Here is a 17,883-nt window from a genome sequence, read left to right as displayed (position 1 = left end):
CTGGAGATGGCAGAATCCATGGGGGGGGGAGGGAATAATGTTTTAAACATACATTTATGAATGTGATATAAATGGATTCTGACACGTTGTCTGCATCTCAAACTGAAGCGCAAATGGTTTCTGTAGTCTGCAGTGTTTTCTGGAAATCCGTTCATAGTCCCCCACCATTTGAAGGGTGTTCATCCCAAAGTGCACAGGTAAATGTCTATGAAGATTCTCAGTCATCCAGGCCATGGTTGTCCCAAAAGTGCCTTTTCAGTTGCCTCCTGAAAAAGCACCTTTGGGACAACCATGATCTGGAGGGACAACCATGACATTCCAAATGAATGGACTTAAAATCCACATTCAGAATAGTTATTATTGAGAATTTTAGTGCACGGTGGTGCCCAGGTTAGAGAAAGCTGACTGAGGCCATTGGTTTATAAAATGAATTCAGAAAATATTTCTCTTTTATTTTCTGTTAGGATAAATAGTGGAGATGCCATATCTGATGTATTTAACAAAATGACCTTTATTTGCTTCATAATTTGTAGGGGAAACAGGTTCTGGAAAGACAACTCAAATTCCACAGTATCTCTATGAGGGGGGAATTGGGCGCCAAGGAATAGTTGCTGTGACCCAGCCTCGCCGTGTGGCTGCTATATCCTTGGCTACTCGAGTCTCAGATGAGAAGAAAACTGAATTAGGAAAATTGGTATGTAGATTGTTCTTTCTCTTTGGACCCTCCTTTTCTCCATAATCTGCCAGGCTGCTCCAATGCGGGTTGGCAGATGTGATCGGTGTTAGTCTGGGGAATTCATCATGGCCTGGGAGACCCTTCTGGAGATATACATGTCTGATGACACAGTCCACAATTTCATTTACCCACACAAGCCCCTTTGCCTCGTCAAGGCCCTGATCATACTGTAACGGCATGTGGGGATTACCTTGAAAGACAGAAGGAAGGGTTGCAGCCTAGACAGTGGTTTGATAAACGAAATCTGAATCCAAAGGACGGGTGGAATTGAAGGAAGTGTCTCAGACAGGACCCTCCCTAGTTTTCAGAAGAGTAAAAGTAAGGGAGGGGAGAGGTACTTTCAGAGTTGCAAGTTTATGTTACTATAATCTTACAATGAAGGTAGAGTTCATTTTCGTGGCTGATGCTTCTTGTCTGGACAACCTCAAAGAGCCAATATAAGCAGCTCTTAACTATTCTGCCATGCTTATTTAGTGCCTAAAGATGCCTCTAAATGGTTGCCACATGACTAATCCTCTTTTTTATCCCAATGGCTTTTCTTCTTAGGTTGGCTACACTGTGCGATTTGAAGATCTTACTTCAGATGAAACAAAAATCAAGTTCCTGACGGATGGAATGCTGCTTCGAGAAGCCATTGGCGACCCTCTTATGCATAAATACAGTGTGGTCATTTTGGATGAGGCACATGAGAGAACAATCCACACAGATGTGCTCTTTGGCGTAGTGAAAGCAGCCCAGAAGAAACGGAAGGAGCTTGGGAAATTACCCCTGAAAGTGAGTGCTGAAGGGGAACAGAGGGGTAGCTAGGCCTAATCAGACATGAAGCCTGAGTGGAGGCTGTTATAGGCTATTTTTTCCCCCCGATTTAACAAACTTTAAAAAGGCAAAAATATTCTGGTTGGTTGCAGGGGAAAGTGAGAAGCAGTTCAAAACGAAACTGGGATTTGTGGCAACATTGTTTAAATAAATATTCTTTTATCAGGTATTTTCAATATCCATTATAGTCTGTCAAGAAGGGCTGAATTTTATTTTTAAAAAAGTCTTTGGCTCTGAATGAAAAAATAAGATGCTTGTAATACTGACTCTGCTTCACAAAAAAGTGCAATGTATGAATCTATTAGGCTTCAATTGATGGTATGTATTTTAATGAACTAACTGGAACGTTACCATTATTGAGCGCATCTTTCCTCAGTCCAAGGTTGATATGAAAGATGAAGGCAGGCAAAGGATGCATGGAATCTGAGTTAAAAAGCCTTCAACACTATACACAGATGAATAAAGTACAGGTAGTCGTCGACTTACAACAGGTTGATTCGTGACTGTTCAAAGTTACAACAGCAGTGAAAAAATAACTTGACCATTTTTCACACTTACAACTGTTACAGCATCTGTATGGTCACATGATCAAAATTCAGAGTCTTGGCAACGGGTTTATATTTATGGCAGTTGCAGTGTCCTGGGGTCAGGTGGTCACCTTTTGCCATCTTCTGACAAGCAAAGTCAGTAGGGAAGCCAGATTAACTTAACAGCTGTGTCACTAACTTAACAAATGCCATGACTCACTTAACAGCTATAGCAAGAAAAGTTGTAAAATGGGGCAAAATTCACTTAACAAATGTCTCACTTAGCAACAGAAATTTTGGGCTCAATTGTGATCGTAAGTCGAAGACTTACCTGTACGTATGTACTCCTTGAATATTTGCAGATCACAATGCAAAATTCCCTTATTATAATCTTCTAGTCCAGAGCAGTTCTTGATAATAACCCAACATTTTACAGGTGATTGTCATGTCAGCTACTATGGATGTAGACTTGTTCTCCCAGTACTTCAATGGAGCACCAGTTCTCTACTTGGAAGGCCGGCAACACCCCATCCAGATTTTCTACACAAAGCAATCTCAGAGTGATTACCTCCAAGCAGCACTAGTGACAGTCTTCCAGATCCATCAGGTATAACCCTGGGTTGTTTATATCTCAACTACTTGTCTTTGTTTATCTGGTATATTTTTTTATTCCGCTCTTCTTGTGGTCTCAGGATAATGCACAAGTTTATTGCTGCCTCTTTCCCCCTGCCTCTTGTTACCATCATAACAATCCTGTTTGGCAAATTAAATTGGGAGGTGGAGACTCACCTAACATTACTCAGTAAGCTCTATGGCTGCATGAACAACTGAAAGCAGAGGCCTGATCTTTTAAAACAATTTGAATTTAAATTTAATTCTTGTCACCCAAATAGGAGGCAAAGAATAATGGGAGTTGTAGTGCAACATATCTAGAGGGCACCGGTTGGGGAAGCCTAGTCTAACTATTGCCCATAAATACATTACAGCTTCCCTCAGTCGTCAGGGTGTTAATGCACTAAGAATGTTGCCATTTTGTTATTTCCCCAAAGCCCAAAGGATTTTAAATCTGAAAACTTCGAACTGACTATTTCAAATATCAAGGGGACTTCAGTAAATAGCAATTTTATTTTGCCAGTTCCTAGAAGAAAGCATTTAAAATAACATGCAATGCAACAAATTGCTACTACAGTTTGCTAAGAGGTTCACCCCTTGTTTCTGCATATTGGTTGCAGAGTAGAAGGCTCCGATTCTCCTTTGTAAAACAAATCTAGACTACTAGCTATTAGTAAAAGTGTAGACGCCCAAAGTTTTTAAGGCACTTGAAACTATTTAGGTGTTTTTTTAATCCAGGTTAATTGAAACATACAAAGATAATTTGTCAGATGCTTTAAAAATAAGTGTAATGTTTCTCATGTTAACAGGAAATAGAGAAAGAAGACCAGGTCCAAACTTCTCTAGGTGGGCATTTGAATCTTTGAAGCAATTCTGATAAAGCCTCTGTTCCTTGTAGTGCAGTTAGTTCTTGACTTCCAACCATTTATTTAGTGACTGTAGTCACAACAGGGCTGAAAAAAAGTGAGTTACAACCAGACATCACACTTATGACCATCATAGCATCCACACAGCCTGATGATCAAAATTCGAGAATAGGCAACCGGCACGTATTTAGGACAGTTGCCGCCCCCTGGTCATGATTTGCGAAAAGCAAAATCGGTGGGTGAAGCTAGATTCGCTTAACAACCATATGATCCGCTTGACAATCGCAGTGATTCGCTTCACAACCATGGCAAAAAGGTCATAAAGCTGGGCGCAACTTATTTAACCGCCTTCCTTAGCAACAAAACTTCAGGTTCCAATTGTGGCTGCAAGTTGAGGGCCTACGATTCATTTGGTTATGAGGAACAATGTCAGAATACAGGCTAGTTTGGAACAGAACTGTGGTAGGGTAAGGCAAACTCTGGAATGTTAGGCCTCAAGCCGCAAAGATCTTCAAGTACCAGCATATCAAGTGATCTGGAGGGCAATAAGTGAGGCTATTTCCCAATCACAGCTGAGCGGAAACATCAGTTGGCTATTGAATCTAATATTATGTAAATATCCTTGTGTTTTCTTTTCTGTAAAGGAAGCACCTTATTCCCAGGATATCCTGGTGTTTCTGACAGGCCAGGAAGAGATCGAAGCAATGACCAAAACTTGTCGGGACATTGTAAAGCATCTTCCAGATGGTTGCCCTCAGATGGTGGTCATGCCTCTTTATGCTTCTCTGCCTTACTCACAGCAGCTCCGGGTCTTCCAGGTTGCACCCAAGGTAAAAAGCAGAACAAGGCTGTGGGAATCACAAAGAAGGATGCAAACTCTCCTTCAAGATAAGCTTAACTTCCAATCTCTTCATGGACAGCACTGGCCTAAAAAATAAAAATCTGCTGAAGTGGTAATTTGAACTATTGGCATAGATACCTCATAGATGCATATATGTCATGCCAGGGTTACATGCCAAAGAAATGAGCCAAAATAGCAACTAAATTTTAATTTAATTTTGATTCAAGTTAAATTGTATCAAATTATTTTAATAGTAGTATTAGTAGTAGTAATAGTAGTAGTAAAGTTGGAAGGGACCTTGGAGGTCATCTAGTCCAACCCCCTGCTCAGACAGGAAACTATATCATTTCAGACAAAGGGCTGTCCAGTCTCTTCTTAAAAACTTCCAGTGTTGGAGCATTCACCACTTCTGGAGGCAGGTTGTTCCACTGGTTAATTGTTCTAACTGTCAGGAAATTTCTCCTTAGTTCTAGGTTGTTTCTCTGGTTAGTTTCCATCTGTTGCTTCTTGTCCTGTCTTCAGGCGCTTTGGAGAATAGGTTGATGCTCTCTTCTTTGTGGCAGCCCCTGAGATATTGGAACACTGCTATCATGTCACCCCTCTTCTTCATTAAACTAGACATAATCAGTATGCTTGGCTCCATTGAGGAATAGCACCTAACACCTGCCAGAAAATTAAATAGGATCATCTCTAGTTAGTACTTGGAAAAGAGACCACCAGAAAATCCAAGGGCTGTAGGTATATTTTGGGTTGAACAATGTAATTTGAAAAATATATACCTAGAGGAAAACAGCAGCAAACTATTTCCATATCTGTCCATTTAGACAGAGGGAGCCAAGCTTGATTCAGAAGAGACTTAACGTATTTACTTCCCCAATATTTGACAGAGTTCCACTTTTTGCTGCAACAAAATTACAATTTAGTGACATTGGTCAATTATATATGTGGTCCTAAGGCCACATATTGTGCATGGTCCATTTGCTTTCTTTTTGAAGACCCCTCAAAACCATTCCAACAAACGCTTTCAGCAGTAAGTTTCTTTCTAATTCAATTGTTCTTCGTTCTATTTGTTATCGGCCCAATAAGCAGAGTTCTTAAGAAGTATTACCAAAATGATTTAAAGCATTAAAAACAATAAAACAAAGCAATGAAATACCTTAAGCAGCATAGAAAAGCATGAATGCCTTACTTAGAAACATTCTAACTAGAAAAATGTCAAAGAGGATATCAGAGACATGAATGTCTGTGTCCCCCTTGGAAGGATTTCCACAGGTAATGCTCCTGGCCACAGTTCTTTTAGAGCGGAGTGGAGTGGAGTGGAGTGGAGTGGAATGGAATGGAATGGAATGGAATGGAATGGAATGGAATGGAATGGAATGGAATAGAATAGAATAGAATAGAATAGAATAGAATAGAATAGAATAGAATAGAATAGAATAGAATAGAATAGAATAGAATAGGACGGGACCTTGGAGGTTTTCTAGTCCAGCCCCCTGCTCAAGCAGGAGAACCTATATCATCTCAGACAGGTGGATGTCCAGTCTCTTCTTAAAAATCTCCAGTGATGGAGCACCCACAATTTCTGGGGGTAAGCTGTTCCACTGATTGATTTGTCCTCACTGTCAGGAAATTTCTCCTTAGTTCCAGGTTGCTTCTCTCTTTGGTCAGTTTCCAACCATTGTTTCTCAACCTGCTCCCCTGTCTTGTGGCAGCCCCTCAGATACTGGAACAGTGCTATCATGTCTCCCCTATTTCTTTTTTTCCTTAGGCTAGCCAGACCCAAATCCCATAGCCGTTCTTCATATGTTGGCCCCTGATCATCTTAGTTGCTTTTCTTTGAATTTTTTTTTCCAAACTCTCAACATCTTTTTTGTGGTATGGTGACCAAAATTGGCTGCTGTATTCCAGGTGTGGTCTTACTAGGGCTTCATAAAGCGGTAATAGTACTTCTCGTGATCTTGATTCTGTGCCTCTGTTTATACAACCCCGGATTTTGTTAGCTTTTTTTGTTGCTGCTGCACACTGCTGGCTCATAGTCAAGTGACTCATAGTCTTGTAGTCACTTGTGTAACTTGGGGTAGGGTTGAGGGTGGTCATTTGGCAAGTACTTCTGGGAGAAAGTGTTCCTTGAAAGGAAGTCATGAGTTTCATATAATAATATCCTTTGTATTGTATATTTGAGCCTTCACAATTGGAGATTCCTTTTGAAGGGTCTACAACCTTCACCCAAAACTGGGAGACGTATTGATTCTTACGTATTGATTCTTCTTCAGTACTTACATCTACTTTTGCTTGTTTTGTATAATGAACAGTGTAGAAAAGCTAAACAACTGAGAAATCTTCTCTTTCTACCAGGGTTATCGCAAAGTGATTCTTTCCACCAACATTGCAGAAACTTCTATCACCATTGCAGGCATCAAATATGTTGTGGATACAGGGATGGTCAAAGCAAAGAAATATATGCCTCGTATGTATAAGTAGTACTTGGTTTTACACAGAAATTACTGAGGGGTGTATGGCTTGGGTGGTGGTCCTGATCGTTGTTACAGGCAATGGATATGATGTGAGGGTTTCTGCTGCTCAGGAAATTATTCTGCGGACACAAAAAATACATTGCAGTCATGAATTGTTATAAATTAATTAGGAGGGGGAGGGAGAATAGCTTTGGATGTTTCAAGCTTGCAAGCATTTTGCATCAGCCTAGTCCAGGGGTCAGCAACCTTAAACACTCAAAGAACCACTTGGACCCATTTCCTAGAGAAAAAAAACTCTGGGAGCCGCAAAACTTGCACGCTGTTCTGGACAAGCTGACACCCATTCTTATTGGGCTGGCTCTCCTGCCCTTGAGAGCTGCTGCTTCCTGTGGAGACACAGCAAAGGCAGGAGCCCCACCCAATAAGCTTGTCAGCTTCTCCGAGAACGTGAGTTACACACACACATACACACACACACACACACACAGAGAGAGAGAGAGAGAGAGAGAGAGAGAGAGAGAGAGAGAGAAGGGAAGCGCAAGTGCCTCTCTCTGTCTCTGTCTCTGCAAATGGCTGGGAGCCGCAGGAGAAGGCTGAAAGAGCTGCATGCTCCAGAGCCGCGGGATGTCAACCCGTGGCCTAGCCCAAGGCAGAAACTTTTCAAAAGCTTTAAACAAGTAACTTTTCATTCACTCCTTCTAAATAGGTAGCTTCTGAATATCGGTATCAGTTAAAAGTATTTTGGAAACCAAAGCTATGCTAAGCTATAAACATGTCCAGCAAATCATATGAAAGTATAGATATATGGATAATGATAAAGATAGACATGTAGACTTAAGTTTTGGGTGCAATATCTCAGGTCTGAAGACTGCATGTGGCTCCCCATATTCTTGGGTATCATACCTATGTAATTTTTAAGGTGAGAGAAGAGAAAAATATATAGAAAGGAAGAATATTAAACATATTCCAATGTTTAATTTAAATCACATTTATTTTTAATCCTGGCTCTACCTAGTTGTTTTGGTGGGGAGGTCCCTCTTCCTTTATGGAGTATTTATTTTCTATATAGCCTCCCATCTCAAACAAGTGACCCTGGTCTGTGAACAGTCATACAAATCAATTTAAAGCAATTACAGTATAATACAAAAATAAATATATGGCATTTGAGGGGGGGGGAAATGTAGCCTGAAAACAGGGTGCTTTGCACACTGAGGGTCACAAGCCCAGGCACAAACCCAGGTCTTCAAGGCCTTACAAAGACCAACAGGGTTGTGTGTGTGTGTGTGGGGGGTCATTGTCAACTCTGAAGGGAGAATATTCCAAAGGGCAGGAGCTATGGTAGAGAAGGCTTGTCTCCTGCCAGCTGACATTGCTTGACTGATGGAACCCATAGCACGCTCATCCTGCTGGACCAAATTGGACAGATAGAAATAACTGGGTCTTTCAAGTAATGTGAGCATGGTCCTAGGCATAGGAATCAAAAGCCATGTGTCTTGCCTGTCAGTACAGACCATGAGACCAACCGGTAGCATACCAGAAGTTGCTAAAATATAATTCCCATCACCCTGCACCATTAACTAGGCTGACCGGGGCTACTACAGTAGAACTTGTAATTCCAATTACCCTGCCCTTTTATCCTTCCAAAAAAATGTTTAAGACTCAGCTTTTCCCACGAGCACTGGGATAGAATGAGATTGGCATGGAAGGAATGTATCATCATAAATTTGGCTGTGCTACCAGTTCTCTCCCTCCCTCCCTCTCCCTTGCTGGCTCAGGAATTCTGGGAGTTGAAGTCCGTGAGTCATAAAAGAGCCAAGGTTGCCTACCCCTGGCATAAACTATGGAGCCGAACAAATTAATGTTTTCAAGTTACGCTTAGTAGTCCATCCTAGATCCTTCCTGATGCCCATAACTGTTGTCCATATTTACCGGGTCTTGCATGATTTAGAATCCAAAACACTTTTAAGAGCACCAGGTTTCTTATTCTGGGTGTAGTTAGATCCTGTGAGTTAATTTCCAAATCTCTTGCATTTCAAAAAGAAAAACTTAAGCTCTTCTTGCCTTTCCTAGAAAGTGGCCTGGAGATCCTGGCAGTCCAGCGGATCTCAAAGGCCCAGGCCTGGCAACGGGCTGGTCGAGCCGGGAGAGAGGATAGTGGATTTTGTTACCGCCTCTACACAGAAGTTGAATTTGAAAAGTTTGATAAGATGACCATACCAGAGATCCAAAGGTGAGGTGTCTTGTGGGAAATTCTCATTGCACACTTCCAGAATGGCAGCCCTCCATAGGCATTGTATCAATATATAGGAATGGGCTGTCTGTGGAGATTCTCAGTCATCCAGGTCATGATGACTGAGAATCTCCATAGAGAATTTATATTCCTTCTATCCTCCACCATTCAGTCAGAACGGAAGAAGCTTCTTGGATGAGGAGTGAAACGTCTTCAAGGAAAAACAAAATCCAATTGCCTTCTGAAAAAGCACTTTGGGGATAGAAATGGACTGTGGATAATGAAACAAATTAGATTTCTTGATGAAAGTGAAGCTTCAAAAGATTTGTCTTTATATCCTTGATGCTCTTTGTTGTTAGTCACTCCTATGCTGTTTAAAGAATAAAGGTGCTGGTTTAAAATTTTGCTCCTCTGAGTGACTCAGTCTATGGACATCCTAGAGGACCATTTCATCCCATGTGAACTTGTCTAAATGCAATCTCACCCCAATCCTTTAAGTGTTTACCAACATTAAATTCTTGTTTCTGATTTTGAGCTATATTCTCTGTAGAGAGATGAGAAAGTAGATGATAAGCCATAGTGCATCCTTTCTCACCTAGGAGAGCCCACCGGATCTCAAATCCCAGAATTCCCCAAGACATCCATGCTGGCTAAGAAATTCTGGATGTTGAAAACCACACATCTCGAGGGCATTCAAGCTGAGGAAAGATGCAGTAGCCATTTTTGCAAGCTAGATGAATTCTTTCTCTATTGATATATTGTGTCTTGCCTTGATTTGGTAGAATTCAAAAAGTTTGAAACTCTGTTTTTGCAGGTGTAACTTGGCCAGTGTGGTGCTCCATCTGTTGGCTCTCAGAATCCCAAATGTCCTTACCTTTGACTTTGTCTCGAAGCCATCCCCAGGTAAGTAAGCCTCAACTATAAAATTGCAACTGGATAAAGGCTCTCGTTGCTGTTAAAAATTGGACCCAAAAGAAGAGAAGTTGGCTGTGGATTAAAGCGTGGAACTCTTGCATTTTTAGATCCATTATTCCTATATTAATTGCCATAAACCTGAACGTCTGAAAAAAGCAGAAGAGTATATTTCTGAAAACTCTTTTGAACAACTACAAACATGATACCCAGATGAAGGAGTAGATATGTTGTAATTTTTAAGCTTCCCTACTTCTTGAATGAAACCAGGAGACTCTTAAATCATTCATTGGAACTATGGAAGCTGCCTATAACAAGTTACGGTAACCTATTTGTCCTTTTAGCTTAGAGTGATTTATGGAAGCCTTTTAGGATCTCAGGTTTATGATTTTCCATATGCATAGATTCTTTCAGTTTAAGGGTAGGCAACCTTTGGGGCCAGAATCTTCCCTTCGCATTTTGGGGTTAAAGATGCTGTGTTCCTGTGTTTCTTATCTCATTGGTGTGGGGAAACTTTTTGGTACTCGTGGTTGCAGGGGCCCCCTCGGTCTGCAAAAAGATCAAGAGCAGCATACAGCAAAAGAGGGCCCAGGTTGCCCCCATACTCATTTTTAACTAGAGATATTGGGAAAAGTGTAAAGTCTTTAGGTAAGATGGATTTCATTTCTCCAGATCCATAGGTCTCCACAATTGGGGGAAGAGTGGTAAGTGATATCAGTGCATCGTGATATTGTTGTGTTGCTGATAAATAGCATACTTGGTGCAATGACACCGTGACTCATGACATCATTGTGGCTTCTACAGGGAGTGCAGAATTATTAGGCAAATGAGTATTTTGACCACATCATCCTCTTTATGCATGTTGTCTTACTCCAAGCTGTATAGGCTCGAAAGCCTACTACCAATTAAGCATATTAGGTGATGTGCATCTCTGTAATGAGAAGGGGTGTGGTCTAATGACATCAACACCCTGTATCAGGTGTGCATAATTATTAGGCAACTTCCTTTCCTTTGGCAAAATGGGTCAAAAGAAGGACTTGACAGGCTCAGAAAAGTCAAAAATAGTGAGATATCTTGCAGAGGGATGCAGCACTCTTAAAATTGCAAAGCTTCTGAAGCGTGATCATCGAACAATCAAGCGTTTCATTCAAAATAGTCAACAGGGTCGCAAGAAGCGTGTGGAGAAACCAAGGCGCAAAATAACTGCCCATGAACTGAGAAAAGTCAAGCGTGCAGCTGCCAAGATGCCACTTGCCACCAGTTTGGCCATATTTCAGAGCTGCAACATCACTGGAGTGCCCAAAAGCACAAGGTGTGCAATACTCAGAGACATGGCCAAGGTAAGAAAGGCTGAAAGACGACCACCACTGAACAAGACACACAAGCTGAAACGTCAAGACTGGGCCAAGAAATATCTCAAGACTGATTTTTCTACGGTTTTATGGACTGATGAAATGAGAGTGAGTCTTGATGGGCCAGATGGATGGGCCCGTGGCTGGATTGGTAAAGGGCAGAGAGCTCCAGTCCGACTCAGACGCCAGCAAGGTGGAGGTGGAGTACTGGTTTGGGCTGGTATCATCAAAGATGAGCTTGTGGGGCCTTTTCGGGTTGAGGATGGAGTCAAGCTCAACTCCCAGTCCTACTGCCAGTTTCTGGAAGACACCTTCTTCAAGCAGTGGTACAGGAAGAAGTCTGCATCCTTCAAGAAAAACATGATTTTCATGCAGGACAATGCTCCATCACACGCGTCCAAGTACTCCACAGCGTGGCTGGCAAGAAAGGGTATAAAAGAAGGAAATATAATGACATGGCCTCCTTGTTCACCTGATCTGAACCCCATTGAGAACCTGTGGTCCATCATCAAATGTGAGATTTACAAGGAGGGAAAACAGTACACCTCTCTGAACAGTGTCTGGGAGGCTGTGGTTGCTGCTGCACGCAATGTTGATGGTGAACAGATCAAAACACTGACAGAATCCATGGATGGCAGGCTTTTGAGTGTCCTTGCAAAGAAAGGTGGCTATATTGGTCACTGATTTGTTTTTGTTATGTTTTTGAATGTCAGAAATGTATATTTGTGAATGTTGAGATGTTATATTGGTTTCACTGGTAAAAATAAATAATTGAAATGGATATATATTTGTTTTTTGTTAAGTTGCCTAATAATTATGCACAGTAATAGTCACCTGCACACACAGATATCCCCCTAAAATAGCTATAACTAAAAACAAACTAAAAACTACTTCCAAAAATATTCAGCTTTGATATTAATGAGTTTTTTGGGTTCATTGAGAACATGGTTGTTGTTCAATAATAAAATTAATCCTCAAAAATACAACTTGCCTAATAATTCTGCACTCCCTGTACTGCACTCCTGTGTCTTGATCCCTGGCTGACCTGGCCAGCACATCTGCCAGACACCAGGGTATTTATTTAATTATTGCATTTATATCCCACCTTTCCATAATGTGTGCAAGATAATATACATGAGGTTGCCCACCATTTTATCCTCATAATAACCTTTGAGACAGGCTAGGTAGAGAAAGAGTGGCCCAAAAGAACGATTCTTGTGGTGGAATGGACTCTTCTCAGCAATTTCAATCCAACATTTTTTCACACACCAACTTTCAGCTTACAGGAGTGTTGCGGAACGCCACAAGACACAACAGATAAATCCCATGGTTTTCCTGTACAGAGTAGAGCTAAAGAATTTTGGTGATCCTTCACAACAGTTATTGACACTATCTTAGTTCTTGCTGGGACTCTGGAGGTTTGTTACTTAAGAAAGAGGTCAGTCATGTGAACTTCATCTTTGTCTTTTGTAGAGGCACTTCAGGCTGCCATTGAGCAACTGGCGCTCTTGGGTGCAGTGGAAAAGAAAGATCAGCTGATCCTCACGCCATTGGGAAAAAAGATGGCTGCATTTCCTCTCGAGCCCAAATTTTCCAAAGTAACATATTAACTTTTGTTTCTATTTCTCTGAAAAAATGCCTTAGCCCCTTTTTTGAGTTTTATTTTGAAATTCAGCCGTTTCTCTGGGTTTGAATTTCTTGAGAACATCACATTTCTATAGATTATTTTATTGCATTTCATAACATGCTGGTGGGATGGAAAGAATGGTGTTTGAGCTCATCCATCAGCTTGTACAGTGAATAGGTCCCCCAAAGGTGCTTCTTCAAGAGGCAACTGGGCTTTCTTGTTTTTATTTGAAGATGTTTCCAAGAAAGCTTCTCCAGCTCTGACTGGATAGTGGGGAATGGAATATACTGTAATTTGGTATATACCAACACTATAGAAGTCATCATAAAATGCACAACACAGAAAAATGCATGAAAACACAGATGAATTCACACTTAGCTCTTTTCCTTTTCACTATGTGTTGTTTGGCTCAGTTTCTGAATGGTCCAAGGCACAGAGATATGTGGTATTTTTGGTTATGCTGGTTAAAAAAGTTGGACCTATCTTTCCATTCTTGCCTATTTCATAAAATTGTGCCTATCCCTTTCTGCTTCTGAAGCTGAATAGGAATATGTTGTTCTGCCAATCCAATAACAATATTGAATACAAAGAGAGAGGAGAAAGACAGAAAAATAATTGCCCATGAATTAACATAATAAATTGGAAGGACACAAGTTAAACCAAGTGGGTTAGGACTCTGAGCTTGTCGATCAGAAGGTCGGCAGTTTGGCGGGTCGAATCCCGAGTGCCGCGTAACAGAGTGAGCGCCTGTTACTTGTCCCAGCTTCTGCCAACCTAGCAGTTCGAAAGCACGTAAAAATGCAAGTAGAAAAATAGGGACCACTCCGGTGGGAAGGTAACAGCGTTCTGTGCGCCTTCGGTGTCTAGTCATGCCGGCCACATGACCACGGAGACGTCCTCGGACAAGCGCTGGCTCTTCGGCTTTGAAACGGAGATGAGCACCGGCCCCTAGAGTCGGAAACGACTAGCACGCACGTGCAGGGGAAACTTTACCTTTACTTTAAGATTCCTGTGAGTGTGTTCTTGAATAGAATCCAAAAGAGGTGCCAACAGACTTTCTCTCATTTCAAGATTTATGCACCAGATTGAAACACAAACTTCGGTTAATTATTTTGGAGGAAGGCTAAATTATTATTGTTATTTCCCTGTAAACCTTCCCCACCCTTCAACAGAGAGAAGAATTCACAAAAACAATGGATATTTTTCACCCTTGCTGATCCTTGTTTTGATATACGCATTTGGCAGTTGATTCAGTAAATGTTCTCTTGAAGTAATTAGAAACCAGTATGATGCAACAGTTATAATAGTATCATTATAAGCATAAATCTCCAATAAGCTCTGAGGTTTCTGTGTTTCTTTTAGTGAAGAGATACATTTCAACTTAATCTACCTCACCAGTGTGTTGAGGATCCTGTCCTGTAGTGGATAAAGTGTTTTTGAACGTTGCTTTTGATACAGCGTACATTGAAGTGTCTGGCATAGGTTTTGGTCTTTCATTTGTGAGGCATGAGGACACTTAACTGAGCAGCCTGTCACATGTTCTCTGGATCCCTGTTCATTTTGGTTTATTCAAGCAGCCAGTTGCCATGGTTGGTTTAGGTAGTAATAAAGCATTTTTCATGATGGAGTGGTGCTTTTCACCTTCAAGGAATCAGCACACATGGGCAGCTCACAACAATGAAAAACAACAGCAAAATGTTGCAGTGCGTTAACTCAACAGGTGGGAGCACCTAGCTGAGCTTCAGAGTTACAAAACTGAGCAGAGATATGCTCAAGTGTGGTGCTTGTTGTCTTTTGGCAGATGATCCTAATGTCTCCCAGGTTCCACTGTACGGAGGAGATCCTGACCATTGTCTCGCTGCTCTCTGTGGACAGTGTCCTCTACAATCCTCCTTCCCGTCGGGACGAAGTCCAGGCCGTCCGAAAGAAATTCATCTCCAGTGAAGGGGATCACGTCACTTTGCTCAATGTTTACCGGGCCTTCAAAAATATCAATGGCAATCGGGTAAGACTTGAAATGGCTCCATTTGGGCAAGTGCTAGATTGTAAAAGATTCCTCCCTCATTGTGGGTTTCTATGTGTGAACCAGCTGGCATGTCCTTTTTAGTGGTAGCCCCAGTATTTGGAATAATCTATCTCCTCACCGGGTACAAGTACTTGCTTGCATGGCTCAAGCATGCGTTCAACCATTTGTTGTTTTATAAGATATTTTATTAGTTTAGTTTAATTTAGTTTAATTTACCTTACTAGTTTTATATTTTATGTTTATTCTCTGGTTAGCTACCCAGCACCTGTCAGAATTGAAGTAGGATATATATATATTGGAAATAAAGAAATAAAGCCATATTTTAGCATGTCCACTGTACAATATTTTCTCACCTTATAACCAGAAGCCAATGTCTAAGGCAGCGTTTCCCAACCTTAGGAACTTGAAGATGCGTGGACTTCAACTCCCAGAAATCCCCAGCCAGCATAGCTGGCTGGGGAATTCTGGGAGTTGAAGTCCACGCATCTTCAAGTTCCTAAGGTTGGGAAACGCTGGTCTAAGGTATCTTATATGTGTAAAATCTTCAATGCTAGAATGAAGTAGGTCTGCTCTCTGTTTATATACTGTAGCTTGTCCTGTCAGTTTTCATGTGGGTGTTGTTTTTTCCTTGAAACTTCCTTGACTGTTGTTTGCTTGATTTGTAGCGTTTGGTACTACTTGGTAATGTAGTATTCCTGTCTTATTGATAGGAGGAAAGATTATTTGGCCAATGCTGATTTGTGCCTGGAAAGGGAATGGTGGATCTGAATCAGAGAACCCAGTACAGGAAATAAATAGACTCTGATTCTCAGTGCCTCATTTATAGAGGATGAGATTTAAGAAGCTTTAAAGATCCTATTCCAAGGCAGTTGCTACTTGATCCTTGATGTTCCTGATAATCTCTCTTTTGTCCTCCTTTCTTTTCTGCTTATTTTAGGAATGGTGCAAAGAAAATTTTGTGAACAGTCGGAACATGATGTTGGTCTCAGATGTTAGAGCTCAGCTAAGGGATATTTGTATAAAGGTAAATGTTGGAAGGTTTCAAAGTGGTTCATGTTGAATCAGATGTCCATCAAAACTTATTGTTTTTAACTGAATCAAGGTCCTTAGTGCTGCAGTATTTAACCTGGTGACGCGGTGGCTCAGTGGGTTAGGACACTGAGCTTGTCGATCAGAAGATCGGCAGTTTGGCGGGTTGAATCCCGAGTGCCGCGTAGCAGAGTGAGCGCCTGTTACTCGTCCCAGCTTCTGCCAACCTAGCAGTTCAAAAGCACGTAAAAATGCAAGTAGGAAAACAGGGAAGGTAACAGTGTTCGATGCACCTTAGTCATGCCGGCCACATGACCACGGAGACATCCTCGGACAAGTGCTGGCTCTTTGGCTTTGAAACGGAGATGAGCACCAGCCCCTAGAGTTGGAAACGACTAGCACGCATGTGCTGGGGAGCCTTTACCTTTACCTTTTAGGGTAGGCGAAAATTTCACATTTTCCTAGAAAAAAGCAGAAGAGTGGAATGCAAGAGAGGCTGTGGTATAGTAAGATCCTTACAGTCCTCCAATCTTCACCAGTTCTGGTTGTGATAATAATTGCAGGGCATTTCCAATCGATGTACTATGCCTGGATGTAATTATCTTGCTTTCATAGGAGGTTTGTATTTAAAGCTAAAGAATGGTGTAACTCAGATGCAGTTTGGTATCTGACAAGCTCTTGGCCTCACTTTTTGTGGGGCAGGGGGTGACAGTGTTGGAAAACACCAGCTTGTGAGATCCATAGATCCCACAGACATTTGGAAAATAATGAGAATCAGTGTCCTTGTTTAGAAACATACCTGATTACCCAAAACCAAAGTAAGAGTGATGGGTAGGATTCTTGGAGTTTGTCCATTTTTGGTGACTGCCACTTCCACTAAGGCTGACATTTGCAAGAAATCTTAGCATGCCTTGAAAATTCCTAATGTATTTACTAAGCCAGAAAGTCATCCTGCCTCTAATGTATCCCAAACTTTCAATTCTGTTCTTATTGCTGTGTTTTTGTTCTTGAAATCCAGCTTTCAATACCTCTGGAGTCTTCCCGCTCTGATACTGGGACTATCCGCCGCTGCCTGGCCTATAGCCTCTTCATGTATACAGCAGAGCTGCAGCCAGATGGCACCTATGCCACAACCGATACCCATCAGCCAGTGGCCATCCACCCTTCTTCAGTCCTTTTCCATTGCAAACCAGCCTGCGTGACATACAATGAACTGCTGCACACCAGCAAATGCTACATGAGGGACCTCTGTGTGGTGGATGCTGACTGGCTATACGATGCGGCCCCCGAATACTTCCGCCGGAAACTCAGAGCAGCCAAGAATGGACCATAAGATAGGGTATAAGAACAAAATTAGCTGCTTACAGGACCTGGAATCATGACTTTGGTAACTGAATATACAGGAATGTTGCTGTACTGACTGACTTCCCGCTGGCAGAAATGAGCTGGACCTCATCATGTTTCTTCCAAAGTCTCTTCTGGAATAGGACCTTAAGTGGGCATGTTCCACAGGCTGTACCTACCTAGAAAAGATAACGGAAGCCACAGGCAGATTTTGCCTCTCAAAATGCTTTGTGATTAGCCTTCCTTTTCCCCCCATTCCAACTGTATTATGAGGTTTTCATATAAGTAAAGCCTGCCTCGGTCTCCAGTCCTTTAGAAAGCATGCCATATAAAGAAAAGAGAATCTGATACGTTTTTAGGACAAACCTGGTAAATCTGTAAATTTTGAAAACTGCCTTGTCACATACTTTGTCAGCACGGCATCTTACCATTACTATGTAACGTGAGAAAAAATAATTTTAAATAATATTTATTTTTAGGATGGAAATATA

At 41.5% G+C, this 17,883-nt stretch overlaps 1 protein-coding gene across 2 annotated transcripts in view; it reads left to right on the top strand.

Moving 5' to 3' along the window:
• DHX33 (DEAH-box helicase 33) overlaps positions 1 to 17,883 on the top strand; it is a 21,879-nt gene extending 3,996 nt beyond the window's left edge. The window contains exons 2-12 of one of the 2 annotated variants that reach the window (XM_083372700.1): positions 534 to 694; positions 1,283 to 1,510; positions 2,516 to 2,686; positions 4,202 to 4,387; positions 6,754 to 6,865; positions 8,943 to 9,102; positions 9,917 to 10,005; positions 12,840 to 12,964; positions 14,795 to 14,998; positions 15,957 to 16,043; positions 17,067 to 17,883. In XM_083372700.1, coding sequence (XP_083228826.1) covers positions 534 to 694; positions 1,283 to 1,510; positions 2,516 to 2,686; positions 4,202 to 4,387; positions 6,754 to 6,865; positions 8,943 to 9,102; positions 9,917 to 10,005; positions 12,840 to 12,964; positions 14,795 to 14,998; positions 15,957 to 16,043; positions 17,067 to 17,381 — 1,838 coding nt within the window. In that variant the 3' untranslated portion in view covers positions 17,382 to 17,883. The remainder of the gene's footprint in view (positions 1 to 533; positions 695 to 1,282; positions 1,511 to 2,515; positions 2,687 to 4,201; positions 4,388 to 6,753; positions 6,866 to 8,942; positions 9,103 to 9,916; positions 10,006 to 12,839; positions 12,965 to 14,794; positions 14,999 to 15,956; positions 16,044 to 17,066) is intronic. The other variant, XM_083372701.1, reaches the window with a different exon arrangement.

Source organism: Vipera ursinii (genome assembly GCF_947247035.1).
Source record: "Vipera ursinii genome assembly, chromosome: 1".
NCBI classification, from domain to species: Eukaryota; Metazoa; Chordata; class Lepidosauria; order Squamata; family Viperidae; genus Vipera; species Vipera ursinii.
This window is presented reverse-complemented; position numbering and strand designations above follow the sequence as displayed.